This window comes from Struthio camelus, chromosome 16 (genome assembly GCF_040807025.1).
Source record: "Struthio camelus isolate bStrCam1 chromosome 16, bStrCam1.hap1, whole genome shotgun sequence".
NCBI classification, from domain to species: Eukaryota; Metazoa; Chordata; class Aves; order Struthioniformes; family Struthionidae; genus Struthio; species Struthio camelus.
Window position 1 is genome coordinate 16508053 of NC_090957.1, and position 17424 is coordinate 16525476.

Consider the following 17424-nt stretch of genomic DNA (forward strand, 5'->3'; position numbering starts at 1 on the left):
ATTAGATATAAAAGAGTTACCTAAAGCTGTAGTAAAAATATACCGAATCTAAACTTTTCCTTCTTACTTATGAAAAGATGCATGTTCCACAGAGAGTTTTCTGAAGATCCTCCTGTCTGTCTTAAAGCACTAAAAAAGTAACATCAGTGAGAATGAGGTTACTGCCTTCATATACATTAAAGGCAAAGAACAATGCAGAGGGTACTTAGTGGAACATTATACATTTTGTGAGGTGGTTTTTTTTTTTTTTTGCATTTTGCTTACTTATATAGGCAAACGATTGAATAGTTTCATCCTGAACTTCCTTAAGATAAACACAGGCAAACAAGCAAAAAACCACTGTACTTCTGAGGACTAAGCCCTATGTAGCTCTGGTCTTTAAAACAGCCGACAGTATCATCAATGCACGGCCAAAACTAGTATCATCTGTCCTCTCTTTTTTGGAGAATCTTCAGCAAGATAAAGTAATATAAAATCAGAAAAGACCATTTTGTTGCTGCTACTAGAACTCATTAAATAGCAGGATTCAACAGGAGGAAGGGAAGCAATTTAAGTTGGAGCGAAACAGAGTGTAAGCATACATAGAATCTTCCTGGGAGACATCAGATGATACAAGCCTAGTCAAATTAACTTGTATTCGCTGCCACAGCAAATTTAGTTTCTATGATGCAACAATCTCATTTCTAGTTGAAACAGTGCAATCCAACTCCTACGTCCTAAAAAAACATCTACGCAGCTAAAGTTGAATTACTCTTTGATGTACCTCTCCCTTCTCTTGAGAGCTAGATTTAAAGAGAAAGGGTTTTGCAAGATCACTGAACTCTTTAAACTTCAAGAGGCGGTTAGGATCAATGAGTCTGTACAATAGTATTTTTGGCTTGTCATCCTTTTCTTTCTTTGTAGTGATTAGTGTGTCTAACAGAAAGCTTTAATCTTGCTAATTGGGAGTTATCGCCAGTGGTCCAAGAGGTTAGAAAGGTCTGTGGTCTGATGGAACCTACAGCAGCAAGTACTTTTTTGCACTGTCAAATTCCACACAAATTCTTTCACATTATGCAACAACAGCAATAAAGAGCCATAGCAATGAGATTCCAACTGTACGAGAACAACTTGAGTGGTCAGAGATCTGCTCCTTAACAGAGAATCAAACGTTAACTAAATAACCGGTGACATACTCGCAATATGAACACATTGCTGGAGTATTCTGATAGGGCCCAGCTAGGTAAACAACTATTTTTCTCTGCTCAGCAATACCAAGTTTGATGTAAGAACCTGTTCAGCTCCTGGCACTAAGTCTGTAGAATAAATCCATGTACTTTTTGCTTTTACGTTTCTAAAACTATCTCAGTTTACACCCCCACACATTTTGAAAACCTCTGAGAAACACATGCCACTCCCATCTGCTCTGGTGCTTAGCAGAAACACTAATTAACCTGCCTAGATATAGACAGAGGTATATGTAGTCTCATGTACAGGGCAAGAAATATGAATATTCTTTCAGGTTAGCTCATTCAGTAGTGACGTATATATTTTAGCCAGGAAAATCAGTTTTATTAATTTCTGGAACTGAGGGAAAGCAACTTGAGTACGACCTACAAAGAAGAAAAACTGATTCGCCACCGTTAGTATTAATCTATGGCAGAAAAGGTTTTAAAGGCGCCTTTTTTTTTTTTTTTTTTTTTTTAATAATAGAAGTGCAGATTGCCCCATCTACAGGACTGGCTGACAAAATAGTGAAATGCTGACATCAGGTGGGCCAAAAGGGTAGAACGGTGCTGTTAAGAAGGGAAAAATCCTTTCTTTTTTAAATAATTAATATGTATTCCACAACCAATTAATATTTTAAATGAAGAATGCATGCATTAAGTCTGACACTTAGATTCTTCAGTTGGGATGTTAACTCCTTATCCAACAGAATAGTCTTTCAGAACAAGCTAGGAAAGAATAGATTTTAGAATACTGGTAAAAGTAGAATTTCTTTCAAAGTATTTTCAAGAATTTATGGTGCATCATATGAAAGCAAAAACGGACAGAAGTCCAAGAGATTTCCTCTAAGATCGTCTTTTACACTAACCAGCAATTAGAAAAACTATCTAAAGGTAGGCAATCTATATGAAAAAGATTCATATTACTAATACATGAGAATGGAAAGGAGCCTTTATGCACGTTAAAAGGGAAATTTTAATTTTTACCTTCTTAAAAAAAGACTGTGGAAAACCATATTTATTTCTTGTGCTCTCTATTCAATAATACTCTGTGGTTGATATAAACAATTATTATGACAAATATTTTACATTCATGAACATGAATCGTCAGTGGCACACGGGCAACTCTACACACCTTCCAGAGAGTTGTTTAATTTCTTTTAATTCTTATGACACACAGATGAGGATTTTTTGGAAACAAGAAAAGAAAAAGCATCCAAAATTGATTAAAAAAAAGAAAAAAAGGCCTCATTTACACTAGTACTGAAGATCATTCTTTGTAATCCGATGAGCTCTAAAGTCTTTCTCACTTGAGATTTCTTCTTTCATCTCTGCAAATGCAGACCTTTTGGAAAGAATATCATTTGACTGACACAGGTAAAGCTATGATTTATTTTTTTAATTGATCTTATAATGACAGGGGAATAAGAATAGCTGGACTAACAGCTGCATCTATCACACTGAAGCTGGGGTTCTCAGGTTGATTCCTACCATAACGGCATAATATAGCAACTCATCTTCCCTCTCTCTTTTCTTTAAGAGTATATTGAAGTGAGATTGAGCTAAGGTAGCTTCTACTCAGAAATGCAGTAAATAGCATTGTACAGTGCCTTCCAAAAGAAGAACGAGGAAGTGACACATCGGAAATTTACCGTAGGAATCTTCTGATACTAGTGACCATACTAATTTACAAAGCCTTAACGTGAAGGGCAGTATTTTCTGGCTGCATGACTAAGTAAGCAGAAATGAGTGAAATAAAACAGACAGCAACAGAACCTATATGGAATAAAAGGATACAGAGCCGCTTTTTCAAGATCAGTTTTTTAGATCAAAACACAAACAGAAATTTCCCATCAACATCTGAGAATGACAAACTTGCTGGGTACTTCTTTCTGAATCCTTTCAGCAATATTCATTTTCACAACTCTTTTATAAGCAATCAAAAAAATTTAAATAAAAAAGTTTGCAAGTCAACTGACAAAATGACAGTCTCAAACTTTAAAGTCAGAAGAAATGCCTCTTCTCTTTTGAAACTTTATCCTAACAGAAAATAATGAAATCATAAGTATTTGAAAATATACAAATAGACAATGACGACAGACAAAGCCATTTTTCATTTTGCAGAAACATATTGCTAAACTTATAGCGCAGTGAGATTTTTTTGGCACTAGTTTTTCTTCTCTTTCCACTCTTGCAGTTGAATGCAAAACTGTCCTCAAGGCAAGGAGGGAATTTTGTTTACCTCATTAATCAGAGACTGCCTAAATAAAAATGGAGGAATCATTTTAATGAAGGTTATATCTCTTGCTCAGTCTAAAGAACCCTCCAGCTTCCACTGCCAAGTTAAAAATAAATGCAAAACAAAAAGATGCAGTGATTGGATCTAGAAATCTGTATCTCGTCTGTAGGACTTGTGATTAAACTATTTGGTTATATAATTGGCTAGCATACAAAGTTACATCTACAGTATCAAGCTAAAACTCTTTTGAAGTCTACCTGGACACTTAATTTGAGTCCAAGTAGCGTGCAGTCCTTCAATTATGTGTTTGACGTTTTTCTACATGTTCCAAAACAGTTCAAGACGACAGATTTCCTGATAGTTCACAGTCCCTGAATATAGTTCTTTATACACTTAGTTCTTATTTGCAAATTCATTTTTAAAAATCCAGTAGCCCTTCTCTGACAAGGCCAACCTTCTTGCTTAGAAGATCAGTTACTTTTTTATCTGATTCCTCCCTTCCTACACAACACAACTGTAACATTTTTGTGGCTTTGTTATTACATACAAGTTTTATATTGTAGAAAGTATTATCTAAACAACATTTCTTATAGTCTCACCAGTCAAAATGGAGATATATATTTGGACATTTCTTTCCTTCAAGTTGCATTCTTAGATTGGATTTGTTTTTCCAGACAGCTCCAGATGGCTGGAAGAATTCTGTACGCCACAACTTATCTTTGAACAAATGCTTTGAGAAAGTTGAAAACAAGTCAGGCAATTCTTCTCGGAAAGGCTGTCTGTGGGCTCTGAATCCAGCCAAAATTGATAAGATGCAGGAGGAGCTTCAGAAATGGAAGAGGAAAGACCCAGTTGCTGTAAGGAAGAGTATGGCAAAGCCAGGTCAGTAACATGTTAGCGTATTAGTTCTCAAACAGTGGTCCCCAGAATGTGTCTTTGCAATACGCACCAAGCAGCAGTAGAAGAGAATTTATAAATGGTTTAGGGAAATGGTTAAGAAATTTGCCTGGGATGACATGATTGGCAAAATGAAAAAGCAGAATTCAATATAACCTGGTTTGGCAGGAATGCTTTCAAATAGCCACAATGCTACAGTATGTTCTGAAGCTTAAAGCAGCACCAACTTTATCACTTCATCAAGAAAACATTCTCTCTTGATATGCCACTAAAACGTAAAACAATACTGAAATAAATACCAGGGAATAAAATTAGAAATTAACTAATGAGATAGATAACTATCCAATCTTTAAACTGGAACATGTAATTTATTAAATACTCACTTGACACTAATCAAAAAATATTACAGGCTTTTGGAGTACTTGTTCTAGGGGTTAGAATGAGTGGAATGGGAAACAAAAATGCATTTGCTGAAGAACACTAACATTCTAGCAGCAATATAAAGGCTCTGTTAGGAATAAGTAAAGTTATGGATTCTTTTCTTATTTTGTAGAAGAACTTGACACACTGATAGGCGATAAAAGTGAAAAGCTGAGCTCTTCAATCATGTCCTGCAGTCCAACTGGTGTTGCAAGTGCGTCCCTTTCCAGGCAGATGGCAGTCCAATCCCATTCCTTATGTGAGCCCTCTCTTTCCTCTGGTATACCACAGCCATTACACACTATCCATACATCAGGAGCTCTACATGTCAAGAGCCCATTACCAAATTTGCTCGGAGGACAGCAAACTGCATGCTATACAGCACCACAGGGTTTTCCTCAAATCTCAAGTACATTAATGCAACAGTCACCTGACCCTCAGACCCTGTTCCCTTCTGGGGAAACTCAGAATGAACTCAGAACTCAACCCAGCATCACCCAGGATTCTCCACTGCCTGCTCAGACCCCCCCCATCTGTGGAGTGAAGATGCTGACAGAGCACTCTACAGCCAGGACAATGCAGGACACACTTATGCAAGAAGGTGATCTCAGCAATGATATCGATGCTCTTAATCCAACCCTGACTGATTTTGATCTCCAAGGTAGGTATCCAAGGTATTTCTATTTGGTAGATTCAGGCTTATTGCATCACATCCCAAACCTGCCAAAAATTTTTTTTCCCTTCCAAGGTATCCTGCATAAATAAACACTAGCAGAATGAATGTATGATTCATGTCCTTTTTTGAACTACTTGCCCTTGCCACTGCTATAAAGGCCAGCATACTAGGTTACAATATTTTGCACAACATGGAATTTCACATTAAATCTTCAAAAAGTTTCCCTAGAAAGATATGGATTTAGATCCAAGTTGAAAAATATATATATATGTGCTCACTCTCTACTAAAAATGTTGGTATTAAATACTGCTATGCAGTATTTCAAATGTATTTTTTTTAATTTATTCACATCTATTTTCCATTGGAAACTACTCAGGCACAATTATTTGATGCATATCAAAAGAATTATCATGGGAGGAACAGAAAGAGAAATACTTTTGATTGAATTTAACATATTTATACAAATCCCTTTCTTTTCTTTACTCTTTCACAAGTTTCACAGGGATTCATACGATCCATGGACTAAACAGTAATATTTTATGAAGGGTTCTTAAATACTTAGCCATGTAGTGCTGACACTGAAGTTGGGTATTAAATAGTGTTCAAATCTTATTAATTCAAAAATAAGAACACAGCTTTCCACTGCAAAAATAACCAAAACACACCAAGTTTATATTAAAAAAAAAAAAAAACTCTGGGGTCCAAAATGATAAAGCTCTTGCTGCATCCAGTAACATGCAAGATTTGCCTTCCTGCACAGAGAACAAGTAGTATACAAAGCATCTAAAAGATAGAACAAAAATGCAGCTTTAATGATCTTCAGGACTGAGCAAATGCAATCACCTTGATAGTATATTATCACAAATATTACACAATCTAAGGCAATGCAGAACATTGTGAGACTACGTTCAACTGACGGCCATGCCCAGATTGCTTCACTTAAACTAACAATGCATTTTTGGAAACTTGGGCTTCTTCATCTTTCAGGCAGCAGGATCTGACATTCCATTCCTTTCTCTTACTCTCTTCCCATTTTAAATAACTATTGTTAAGCGTGCTCATCAGTATTCTGAGTATTTTGTGTGCTTGACCAATATGGTATGATTCCATCTTGTCTCTGTCCTTGCCTTTTACCCTAAATTACTTTCTTTTAGCTAGGCTTTTTACTTTCTTTCTTTCCAAAATTATCTAATCTCAATTTTGAGTTTCTAGAACTTAAGGCAAGGCCTTGTACACTGTCAAAATACACTTCGCACACCTGGAGCAAAATGACTGCACACAAAATAAATCAAACTTATTCAAGCAAAAGTACTAAACTTTATCCTATTTGATAGTCTATAGACAACATGCATAGTTTTGGAGCAACAGTCTCCCCACCACCACACCCACAAGAAAACCTTCAGTGACGAACATGAAAAATACAGCCCTCCTGTAGTAACTTCTATTTAGTGCTTTCACTGTGATATGCATATTCAGTGAAAACATGGGACACTTTCTAGAACACTTTATAAAAATTCACATTTCAGATCTTTTGTGAGATTCATCACATGTCTAGTAATTTAATTTGCAATTCAGATAAAGTTACACCATAGGAATAACAGAAACCTAGTGGTGCAGTAATATTATTTGCAGATTTATCCCACAAATTCCCATTAGCTCTTTAATACCTTAACAAGATAACAGAGACAATTCCTCCTTTCAAAATTAGCACTTCTTTCAATTAGAAGTTATGCTACATTAGGTTACATTTGCAAAAGAATCTTCACAATTAACAAGTGAAACAATTCTCTTAAATTAACGCTTTCTCCTCAAATTTAAATTCATCATGGAGACAGACAAATTATTATTATGTAAAAAAAAAAATTCCTTCCTCTTTTTTAATCAGAAGGGATTAGCAGTACCTATACAGCATATACAACTGTATAATTATTGATTTCTCCTATAAAACAACATTTCAGAAAGCTTATAGGAAGAAAGTTTAATCGATCCATTTTGTTTTGTTACAGGAAATCTTTGGGAGGAGCTGAAAGATGACAGCCTAGCTGTGGATCCCTTAGTTCTCATTTCATCATCCCCAACGTCTTCTCAGTGTTTCCCTTCTCATTGCCAGATGGATAACAGCAGCAGCAATAACGTCAACATTCAAAATGGAACTCCACACAGCAACTTACCTGATATACAGCTCGCTACTCTTTACTCTGCCTTTATGGAACTGGATACAGTGTCTCCTGCCTACTTAAGTAATTCTGGATCCAAACCTATAGCACTAATGTGAACCACATACCAACTTAATTGTAGTTATTTTGTCCAAATGCAGCCTTAACAATCACAAACGTTCACCTATTCTGATCTATATCAGCTACAAATGCTGAAACTGTGTCCATCTGAATAAGATGGATCTTTTTCCAGAACTCATCTGCAGGATATGTAGCTTTACTATAATAACTTTCTACTAATAGATACTAAAAAATTTGGAAACATTATTTAAGGATAAAATTTGTTAATGGCTATATTGGTCAACACCATTTTATCAAGTCATCTATCTTCTGCATCTTCCTGAAAAAAATGACTATAAGAAGAAAACAAATGACTGACAGATATTTTTTATGAAAGCTGCTTGCAAATGAACATAGATGTCAAGGCAAACAAAAATCTCTCTAACTTATTTCCTGATGCCATTGATGTCAATAACATCTGCTACAGATCACTACAAAATATCCACATATCAACAACACTTATAGTCCCCTTGAAACAAGTTCTGGATTTTGAGGAACAAGAACATACACTGAAAATTGTGCAAGTATTAGAAGATAGAGGACTAACTGCTTGGCAGACTAAAGCAAAGCAACAAATATACTTTAGTGAAAAGTTTTACTGTGTTTAAAAAGAAATTTAAAACTCTGCTTTTTTAATAAAAAAAATTTAGTATAATTCTTACTTGGCTGGAAATCATTAATTCCTCTATTTGTATCCAGATGAGCTGAGCAGGAAGATGAATTATTCAAACATTAAATCACAATTTTGAAAAACAGTAATTAAAAAAAAAAAAAGAGGTAGCGCAGACAATTATTTTTGCAGATAGCCAAATCCAGAGATCATCTCCGTTTTAATGTCCAGCTGATATTTGATGAAACCAGAAGTGTTTATAATTATGTAGAACTAGCCCTTGCACTAGGATGGCATATGGTTCCTAATGCAAACTAAACTGAGGCATTTCAGTAAACAGTTTCTCAGGATCACTCTCTTCTCTCTGACTTACCATAAAGCTGCTGTTTGTCACATGATAGGAGATCAATGTTTTATTCTAAGTTAAGCTATTTAAATACAAAGCAATTTGAAGTAGGAGCCTTAAAACAACGCTAAGGAATATAGTCTAAAAACCAAAAAACTATGAAAATAAACTTCCTTGGATGCTACCCCTACTCATATATTATGAAAACTCAGAAAAATCTAAGCAGGTTAAAAATTGAGTCAGATTGGATGACTTACACTGCAAAAAGGCAGGAAGGAGTTGTAAAAAAAAAAGGTACAGACCAGGCAGAATTGCGAGATGGTATTGTTATAATAAATACATCCAGGTTTGCTTAGCCTGCTTTCTCACATTAAGGTGGGAGTACTGCCAGTTAGGACTGAGGCCAAACCTGAGCTCAAACCTATACTCTCAGCCATGCCTACTAGCCCAGACTTAAAACTCCTTCAAGATCAGATTAGGGACACACAGATAGAAGAATTCGCAAGAATGCATGTGACATGACTTTGCAACCCTTTCTGCAGTTATCAAGGACTGCATACACAACTTGAGCAAAGGACTCTGCATTCCAGCAAACTGAATACACAGTGCAAGAAATGTAGTCAAGCTTGTCAAGCAGTTCTATGTAAAAAAAAAACAAAACAAAAGAAAAACAGCAGGAAGAGTAATGCAAATGTACTAGGGCTAGGAGCATCATAACAAATCACTAAAAACGTGCATACAAAATGATAAGCATAAAGCATATACTGAGTATAAAGCTTGCTGAACCTTATGTGCAGTATAATTTTAAATTTGCCGTGATGTGAATAACTACCAAGTACAAACTTTAAGAGCAATAATATTATCCTAGATATCTTTCTGAAGAAAACGTGTATCTTAATATACCCATGGTCTGAGAAAAAACAAAACAAACCCAACCTCCCTGCACTGCACTCAGGTAGCATGCTTCGTACTCCCCCTGCTGGCTCTGCAACATCTGGCTACTACTATCCCTTGAATCCCACCAACAAACGTCACTCTTAAAAAGCCTTCTACAAAGGGAGAGGAGAGGGTAAAAGAGCAACACTTACTTAAACTAAATGAATAAAAACGTGAACAAAGACGTTTCAATGTTCAGCTTACGAGGAACTATGGAAAACGTAACAAATCCTATCAAAGTTTGTAAGCTTCAGTGAAATCTTGGGTACAGTTTTTAAACGTCCATTTAACTTTATGGGTCTTTCCTTCTGGCAATTTAGAACTGGAAGCTTAGTAAAGCTCTAATTAACAAGACACTGAATACACCTATTACATAGATGGACATAGCCTGTATAGCTTTTTGAAACAATAGCAGATACAGGTACAAACACATTCTGAAAACAAAGACCACAATTCAGTACAAGGAAAGGGCTTGCAGGATTAAAAGAAAAGAACTTCAATTGGTAAATAACGTTAGCTTCAAATATTGAGTTGTTTACCACAGACCCGTCTTATACTAAAGGATCAGTTCCAACAAATCCGTACACTTGTATGCCATCTCTCTGACTTCCATAGAACACAACACAACGGTGCCAGAGCCCCCACATTGGAATGGGACCATCTCTCCTGGCCTTGTCAAATCGCTCACACACATTCTTAGCTTCAGTGAATAGTCACACTGACCTCACTGGAACTTCTGAAAACAGCTACCTCTATTATTAAGGATTTTTCAGGATAAGACTCTATCCATTTATAGGTCCTTCACTGCAAACACTGATGAGTTGGTACACAGTTCAAAATTTTCAGAGGCATGTATAGGAGTGAGACATTCAGTTCACAATGATTTTCAAAGACAATTTGCATCCAAATTCTTGTTAGCCCTTTCTAAAATCCTTATAATGTTGCATATAGGTTGCATACAGTAAACTATATTATGGCCAATATAAAGAACGATACAGGACTTTGCCAGATATTATGCTAAGAAATAACAGTCATCTCAATATTTTATATTCGGCAGAGGGAGATGATTTCAATGAAACAGATGAGAGCTACTACAGAAGGGTACCAGGAAGGTCCATCACTGTCTAAAAACACAGCAAAATTGTAATAAAATATTTGTGATAAAAGCAAATCCTTGAGACTATGGCACATGAAAAATCCGTTAAAACTGACAGCATGGTTCTGGACACTGTCTGAATTTCACCAAGATGAGCTATGTATCTGCTACAGAAACTCCAAAGTCAATGTTACTACAGATGTTACATCAGGAAAAGCTAAGCTTTCTTTTCCACGTTAAAAATTCATATTTTATGGGCACAGCAATTCATCCATGTTTTGTAACTTCATGTGTGTCATTCATATATTGTCAGATCTGTGTTTAACAGGTTATGACATTCTCTCAGATGCACCAGTTTAAACGAGCAGTAAGCGTGCCCTGATATATTGTATGCATGGGATCACACATACGACCACAAGGTGGGGAGGGGAGGGCAAGACAGAGAGGGAGAGACACAGACAGAGAACTAAGTCTCATACTGTATTCTGTATCTTTCTCGGTAATAGTATTTGAAAAATGACCAAAGGACAAAAGGAAAAGAACACTGCAACATGTTTTTTCTGGTGTTTTTGCTTGACTTTCTTGACATACTGTATCTACACAAAAGAGGCAGATTCTTCTTACTTTTCAGAAGAATAATCCTTATCTTGTCCAACTACTTTTTAAATTATTTTTGACACGGTGCCTAAGATAACGTAGGCTACAATTCCTCAAGACTTCTGCAGCTAGTGACACCTTATATTGTACCTAACATGAAATAAGTATTTTGCACACATTACAAATCTATTTAAAATAAATTTGCATTAAAAACTGTTTCAAGTAGTATTCTAAAGCAGGAGGGAAAAGAAGGAAAAGAATAAAATGAAGTTTTCCCAGTCCAAGGCTAACGATGCTTGCTTAATCAGTCTAAACCAAATACATTATGCAAACAGCCGTTTCTGTCAAGGAAAAAAAAGAAAGAAAGAAAGAAAAGAAAAAGAAATTCTTAAGTATAGTTACCATAGAAATAACTCATTACCAGACAGAAGAAAGTGCTCACTGTCACTCTCTCCAATATACGATTAGGTAAACTTTGCATTCAAAAGTTCAGAATTTATTAGTTTATTTTTTTACTGTGTATTTCATTTAAACTTCAGAAAATTCTAATAATAGTAATTTATATCGGAACTAGGTTTTTCAAGTTCTTTTTCAGACATGAGCTCAAATTTACTGTTACAAGACTTCTGGCTAGAGTAAGCTCTCTCCCATATATTTTTCTGTTCTTGTTGTACAACCATCATCTTCCCTGAAGATTCATTTGCTTTTGTTGTTATTGTTCTTTTTAGATATGTTCACAATCTTTCAAAAACCTGGCACAGCACTGAGCTACCTAAAAATGACACTAATTAATAAGTATTACAGAACAGATAAAGTATTAAATAGCTCATCAATGTTATTTCATGTCTCTTTAACAATTCCTTTGCACATAAGAGTTTGTCAACAAAAGTGCAACTGATTTGTTGACACTTTCAAATAACATTAAACTACTGACTGTAACAAATATTTGGATTCTAGGACTTAGCTACTCAATGCTGATGCTCCATTTTTCTAATATTTAAATCAGATTTTCATGTTTCTGTGTAAATACTTGCACATAGACAACCAAATATCAAAAATAGTAAATACTTTCACATAAGTCAGCTTTTGCTGACTTCTTAATCCATTTCTGGTCTAAGACTGGAAACCAGCCAAAGAAGTACTACATAGTTTATTTGTCTCTTTCCCTGCAATCCTTACTACAATAATGCAATTGGAAGCTTGAGACTAGCAATTCCCATGTATTTGAGAACAACTGTTTTTGCTCTTCACCAAGCTAATGAATAATCGAGTCAGTTCATAAAATAAAATTTAAATCTAGTCCTTCCCAGCAGCCTAGAAGGTAGATTTTTTTGTCCAGACAAAGAAACAAACATGCTCAAACAATACTTAGTTTGCACGTTACCAAAAATTAACAGCAGTTAGTACACTGTTGATGCAGATTGGGTTTATTTCCTCTGTTTCTCAGTCAACTAGAACACAGATGAAAGAAAGAGGGTGATGCTATATGATATCCATATAACAAATGCTGAACAAATTATGAACCAACAGAGCTCAGTGAGTAGCTACCTGTGTGAAATCATAACCAAGTAAGAGCCTTCCCTGGTGGCAGACAGCTCAGTGCTATTCAGCATTTTAAGCATAATAACTTTTTGTCTGTTGTTATCTTTCTGAAGGTTCCTTTAGTTGAGCACATTTAAGTAAGTTTGGGCTCAATACAGTGAAGGGCACAGAGATGATAAGTAGGAAGCTGGACAACCTAGCAGTCTTTTCTAGGGTTAATCTCTCTGAATCAGCAAAAGCCAGAAGGTGTCAACAACTGCTGGAATTAGTTTCCAAGAACGTGGGAGTTCACATTAACTTTCTGGCAAAACATTTTCAGATGTAGAAAGCGTGCTACACGTCTCAGGGTCAACATACTGGTGGGCAGAGCTGTTAAAGGTGCTAGCCTGCAAACCTCAAGTAGTTCAGCCATTTAAACGAGAATTAAAAGTGTTGAAACATACTGCTGTTCAGATGAACTTAAGACTTCCTGTTTTGAATCTAATCAATTTTTGACCTGGGCACAGAAAAGAGTAAAAACCATTAAACTTTTAATCCCAGCAAAAGTAATTAGGCCCAGCTGCATTACAAAGACCTAATTTGCAGCGCTACTCAATTTTCTTATTAACACTACGGTCACCAGAAAAGGAGTTACGCCAAGGAAAGACCAGCACGCACGAGCGGGATGGATGACAGTCTCTCAAGCTCGGCCTGAGGTGATTTAGTGAGATCCCACAGCCGCCAGCTTCCCAACCCTCAGCGGCATCCGCCCGTCGCTGCGCCGGTGCCCGGCAGGGAGCGCCCCAGCTGCCGACCAGCCGGGCGCTGCGTCCGCGGAGCCGCGCTGCGCGGCCGCCCCTCTCTCCGGACCATCTCCCGGTGCCCGCCTACCTTCCGCCGGCGGCGGCGGCGGCGGGCCCGGCAACCAGGCGCCCACGAGCGGCTCTCTACCACAGAGCGAGGCCGCCGCCGCCCCGCCTCAGCTCACCTCGCGAGGGGTGACCGTTGGCGGCGGACGCCGAACGGCGCCCGCTGATTGGCCGCGCCGCCCGCCGCGGCCGTTGGGATTTGAAGGGAAGCGCGGGAAGAGCCGTTGGCCGCCCGCGGAGCTGCCGCCGTCGCCTCGCACCGCCACCACAGCCCCCGGCGAGGAGGGCTGCGTCCTGCCCTCGCCGCTAGCGCTGCCAGGAAGGATGCATTTCTTACCCTTAAAGTAAACGTGAAAGTCCTGGGAGCGGGCAGAGATGAGTAATAAGCTAAAAAGATGGCAGGCGTGGCTCTCCTAGCATTGCCTGCAGACTTTGTTTTCCTCTCCAGAAGCCACAGCAGAGGTGGTTGCTCAGAAGCTGTGGGCTATTAACATAAGCGGCTGCTATAGGCCGCGCATGGGAGCGCCAAAGATGGGCGCAGGGGCTCGAAAGGGCCTTACAGCGTGAAAGAGAACATAATGTGCCAGCTCTTGCGAAGAAGCAATTTAAAATCAAAAACGCTAGAGAAGGGAATTTGCACTGTTAGGATGAACAAAGAATTTAAGCTCTTGCTCTTCAACCAGCTACTGAAGAGCTTAATTTCAACCACATGAATAGGCCCAGCGTGTTTGTGCCTGTCTGAGGCACCAGGCTTAAATGATTACTTAAGGATTTTCTTGCAGTTGACCTTTAACTCCGTTACTTTAGGACATGAAAAGAAAAAAGCTATGGAAAAATATTTTTTATCAAATAACCAGTCTCTAAGGAGACAAACTGAAATGCTTTAGTCAAGGTTTTGCTTCAAGTAGAACAAACCTTTCTTATTTTTAACTTATCTTGAAGAAATGCAACTATTAGCTGAAATAATAGCCTTAAAAGTTATCAAAGTGGTGGCACTTGTGCTCATATTTCCTGCAGTGTCTACTGCTGCACAGGCATGGGAAGTACATGCATGTCAGCTGCAAAAAATACTTCCTGTTACTGCAAATTTGGCTTATGACAGATGCTAGCTGATGAACTCCAGTGAGAGAGTGTCTTTACAAGGTACATGACATCTCAGTGCTGGAGAGACTTGGCATTAACTGGTCTGGGACAGAAAGCTTTCTTATTTCTTCTGAACGGCATGCTTACAATCAGGCCTCTGTGCACTCTTTAATTTTAGGAGTCATAATGTATCCTCTGTTCTCCTGACTTATGAACATTTTTTTTTACAGATATCAAAGCAGCCAGAAGGTTTAATTAGACACTTAATTATATATAAGGGTGGTAAACTATGCATTTGGGAAATAAAAACATGATTTTCAAAACTAGTTGAATGCCAGTGCACAGAGTAACATTCATGAGTGTGGTGTGCTGTACCTTGTACAACATCACTTGTGACAAAAATGAAGTTTCTTTTTTTCTTCTCCCTCCCCCCCCCCCTAAAATAAGCTCTAGATGCTTCTAACTTTCAGGTCTGGTACATGTAACACTGAAGTGCATCTTTTATAGTTGAAATGGTCTGAGTATTCCTGCTCAAAGGAGGCTTTGTACACCCATCTCTTTGCTTGGAAGGCTGCATGCATGAGGAAATAGACTTTAAAAGCATACAGAGGAGTAGCAAGTGAACTGATACGTTAATGTAAGAGTTTTGATAACTTATTATAAGCTTTAATACAACTGCCTAAGATTTCCTTTTCCCCAAACTTTCCTACCCTAGTTTCTATCCTGCTCTTTGAAAAAACAAAAACTAGATACACTTCCTAGAGCCAAACAAGTACAAGAAATACAACTGTATATATAACTGTTCCAGTGATTACAGTAAAATTGGCATTTTCCAATTATTTTTGACCTGGAAATATCTTTGGCTCTTTATAGCTAAACTATCAGGATTATAAAATATCCAATTTGCTATTCCCCTCTTCTGAATCATTCTGTCATTCGGTAGGAGAGGACAAACTGAAACAAGGCATTTAGAACTATTTTCTTCCATATGTGTTAACTTGCCTTTCACATTCTGCGTATTATCGGTTGCTGTTTGTAACTTCCCTGCCTCTGTTTTTATGTTTTGCTACAAATTACTTTCGTATGCAAACTTCATTAACATTGCTTCCCCCCGCCACTAGAAAAATTAAGTCATTATTAAATAAGACAGGCTTTTATTATTTAAGATCCCATGTCAGTTTTCTAAATAATGTCTGGGAAATATCTAACTACAATTACACTCTACCTACCTAAATTCTCTTTGTAGTTTTAATTAAAATACATTAACCAGCATATTGATCTCCTATTTTAAGTTCTTGTACAGTACTGGTTAGGAAAAGAAAGGTATCTGTAGCTCAGCTACTCCTTTTTTGTGGACTTAAAATAGATAGGTAGAATAAATACTTTTATTTTATCCTACCATGAAACGATACACTTGCATAATCTCTAAAATTTTCCTCAAAAATAAAATACATTTTCTTAAAGGTACACCTTGGGAAATTCAGAACAGTATATCAATCAGGGATATTCTTATCACAATTAAGAAATTTTAAGTCAATGCACGCCACAGAAAGATGAATACCCTTGAATAATAACAAAAGAATTAGAAGCGTGGTGTGACTACGTAAGATGTGCCATAATATGTAAGCAGCTGACAAATGCCATAAGAATAACAATCTGAGAAGAGGTACAGAACATCTCCAGATGATTAGGTATATTTATTAATAAAGAGAAAACTGACATACTAGCTAAGAAAAAAGATCAAGATGCGTTGGGAGTGCTGTATAAGGAAACTAAGTCATGTATCCTTTTTCTGTAGACATTTAACACTGGAAAAATTATTCTTGAATAAAATTTGAAGTGCTGTTTTCTTCCAGCTTCTTTTCAACCTCAGAAGTTTTTCAGCTAGTCTAGGCAGTACTATTTGAGCATCAAAATTAGAAGGACTGTTTAACTTGCTCTCATTGGCGTTATTATTACTGATTTTGCTAGCTCTACTGTTTAGCTATTCAGTGAAATCAGTCTCTACTCATTTCAGGAGTTTCAAGAAAAGGCCACATGCTCCCAGTTGTTCAGGTAATTCCCAGAGTAAGCTTAATTGGGAGAGAGTATCTAAACACAGAAGACCTGTACAGGCAAAACCAGAAACTACCCTCTGATTTAAAGGAGTCAGTAAGAGAACTTATGTCAAACTTTGAATATATCTTCATTGCAGATTTAAGATGAGTGATAGCTGAACGACAGTTATATTGCAAACCTGTTTTCAGGTTGTCATCACCTTATTGCAGAATTCCATGCAGGCATTTCAGGCAGCTCCAAGTGGTAGTCCAAAAGTTAAAATCTTGTATTAATTTCTTCTGTGAGTTCCACTACACAACATTTATTTTGTTGTATACTGTGTTTTGAAGATATCTTCAGTTACTCTGACAAATCAAAATGAATTACAGCAGATTTTCAAATAAAAACAGATTATACTTTTTTTCCTCTGAAAGCAGCTAAGTTTTTCTGCTTCTCAGAGAAATGCAGATATTCCCAGGAATACTGAGAGTAACATGGCTAAAATGTCAAAACTCAAGATGGAATTACCCATAAGCTACTCATTTCAGTTTGAGCAGATGTTTCAGTTTTAGTCAGTATGGCCTAGACCACAATTGCAGGTGTCATAAATTTCAAA

General features: G+C 37.1%; 2 protein-coding genes across 8 annotated transcripts in view; one reads left to right on the forward strand and one right to left on the reverse strand.

Annotated features, from left to right (window-relative positions):
* Positions 1-8320, forward strand: part of FOXN1 (forkhead box N1) — a 42512-nt gene extending 34192 nt beyond the window's left edge. For both annotated transcript variants that reach the window (XM_009666376.2, XM_068910079.1), the window contains exons 7-9: positions 4119-4326; positions 4895-5422; positions 7444-8320. In XM_009666376.2, the coding sequence (XP_009664671.2) occupies positions 4119-4326; positions 4895-5422; positions 7444-7712 (1005 nt within the window). In that variant the 3' untranslated portion in view covers positions 7713-8320. The remainder of the gene's footprint in view (positions 1-4118; positions 4327-4894; positions 5423-7443) is intronic.
* The window catches only part of SLC46A1 (solute carrier family 46 member 1), an 83819-nt gene extending 69931 nt beyond the window's left edge, over positions 1-13888 (reverse strand). For 3 of the 6 annotated variants that reach the window (XM_068910085.1, XM_068910087.1, XM_068910082.1), the window contains exon 1: positions 13711-13797. The gene's annotated coding sequence lies outside the window, so the exon portion shown is untranslated. The other 3 variants (XM_068910083.1, XM_068910084.1, XM_068910081.1) reach the window with 3 other exon arrangements.
* Positions 13889-17424: the final 3536 nt, after the last annotated feature.